Source organism: Lissotriton vulgaris, chromosome 8 (assembly GCF_964263255.1).
Source record: "Lissotriton vulgaris chromosome 8, aLisVul1.2, whole genome shotgun sequence".
Classification (NCBI taxonomy): domain Eukaryota; kingdom Metazoa; phylum Chordata; class Amphibia; order Caudata; family Salamandridae; genus Lissotriton; species Lissotriton vulgaris.
Genome location: NC_141696.1, coordinates 71,814,762 through 71,816,644, shown reverse-complemented (window position 1 = coordinate 71,816,644; position 1,883 = coordinate 71,814,762). Strand labels below are relative to the sequence as shown.

Genomic DNA, 1,883 nt, shown 5'->3' with positions numbered 1-1,883 from the left:
GATAAAACTTTCATAGTGGAATAAAAATGAGAAATGTATGTTTTGGGACCCCATCCCCTTTTACCTTGTTCTCAGTTTGATGCAATATCAGCAAACTTTCCATAAAGTAGCTAAAGTGGATGATTGGTTTTGGAAAGGGTTTTGTAGATTCATTGATATTGGAATATTGAGATATTAGGAAAACAAACAATGCTTTCCCTATGATAGCTCTGACCTAAATATAACTTGAACTATCACCACCAGAGTAATATATAGATACATAGATTCCAATATAGATATTTTTCTTAAAAACTATCCCCCATCTCTCCCAAATAATCCTACAACTTGAAATTAATGTAATTTATAATTTTAAACATATTGTCATATTAATCACCTACGATTAAACCTCAAGCAACCCACAATAAATCACCTATAAACCAAAATAACTGAAAAGGACAGTTACCCTTTTATAGGTAAGTAAAGGAAAATCAATCTTTAAAAAAAAAATTGCAAGTGACCACTTCTGACAAAATATGTGTGTCACCAGCTCGATGTCATGAGAATTACTGATCCCTTGTTTAATTATTTTCTTGTAGGTAATATATGAACTAAACCTTTAACATGTCCACCATATACAATAGATCCTCAGGTGTTTCTGGATTTGTGCTGATCTGCTTCCCAGGGATTGAGAGTTGGCAGCACTGGCTGTCCATCCCCATTGCTCTTCTCTTCCTTGTGGTTCTCACAGCCAACACAACCCTCATAGCAACAATTTACTCATCGCCGCGTCTGCACCAACCCATGTACTATTTCCTCTTTCTTCTCTCCATGGTGGATTTGCTTATGAGCCTCACAGTCGCACCGAAAGCCTTGGCTGTCCTGTGGTTTGATGATACAACAATCAGTCAATTCGCCTGCTTCAGCCAAATTTTCATATTGGCTTTTTGCCGAGGACTAGACTTATCCTTCTTCATGTGTCTGGCTTATGATCGTTATGTTGCTATATGTAACCCATTGCACCACGCCTCCATCGTCACATGCAGGAGAACCGTACAGGCAGTTGCAGTATTATTAACCTGCAATTCTTTTATTTTCTTGCCATATCCCCTGCTAGTTGCTAGGCTGAATTACTGTGGAGATACCCTACCACATTGCCTCTGTGAGAACCTCCCTCTGGCAAAGATTGCCTGTGATAGCATTGCGGCCAATAATCTCTATCACTTATTCATTCTAAGTGCTTATTTGTCCTTTCTTTCTATATCATTGGCCTTCTCCTACGGTATGATCCTCCGAGCTGTACTGAGGATGCGCTCCTCCGGAGCCGCTCGCAAGGCTTTTAGCACTTGCACCTCTCATCTGATCTTGGTGGGTCTTCTTTATTGCACTTTAATATTGATTCCTGTGTCTAACAGAGTGGATAAGTTTATACCACGCTATATCCATGTCCTGCTGAGGCTCACTGAACATCTTGCCCTCCCAGCCCTGAATCCTGTGGTGTATGGTATCAGAAGCAAGGAAATTCGCCAGGAGATTCCGAAGGTATTCAGAAGGATGCAGCACGTTTGCTGACAAAATTAGCTTTTTAACTGCAAATCCCAAAGCACGTAATGTCTCCAGATATGCCACTAACTGCAAGTGAACATTAGCTGTTTTTTAAGTATTTAACTGCTTAGGTATCTGATTAAAGACATCACTCATGAACATGTCACATACATGTATTTCTATTCTAAAACCATGAGGCGTGCATCAATGCAATAAGTAGACACACACAGGATTTCGTCTGTGGAAGGTTCTTTCTATCTGCTTTCATAGGATGTGGCGAGAGCTGAGGCTTTGACCCTGCTTTTGTGGGTTGTTCCCAATATGAGAGCATTAGAATGAATGCAAGCCCACAGTGGAGATGC

The 1,883-nt window shown here is 40.3% G+C and overlaps 1 protein-coding gene across 1 annotated transcript; it reads left to right on the top strand.

Moving 5' to 3' along the window:
* The first annotated feature begins 600 nt into the window (after positions 1 to 600).
* LOC147693430 (olfactory receptor 56A4-like) lies at positions 601 to 1,548 on the top strand. The gene has a single exon (XM_086935988.1). The coding sequence runs from the start codon at positions 601 to 603 to the stop codon at positions 1,546 to 1,548; it is 948 nt and encodes a 315-aa protein (XP_086792114.1).
* Positions 1,549 to 1,883: the final 335 nt, after the last annotated feature.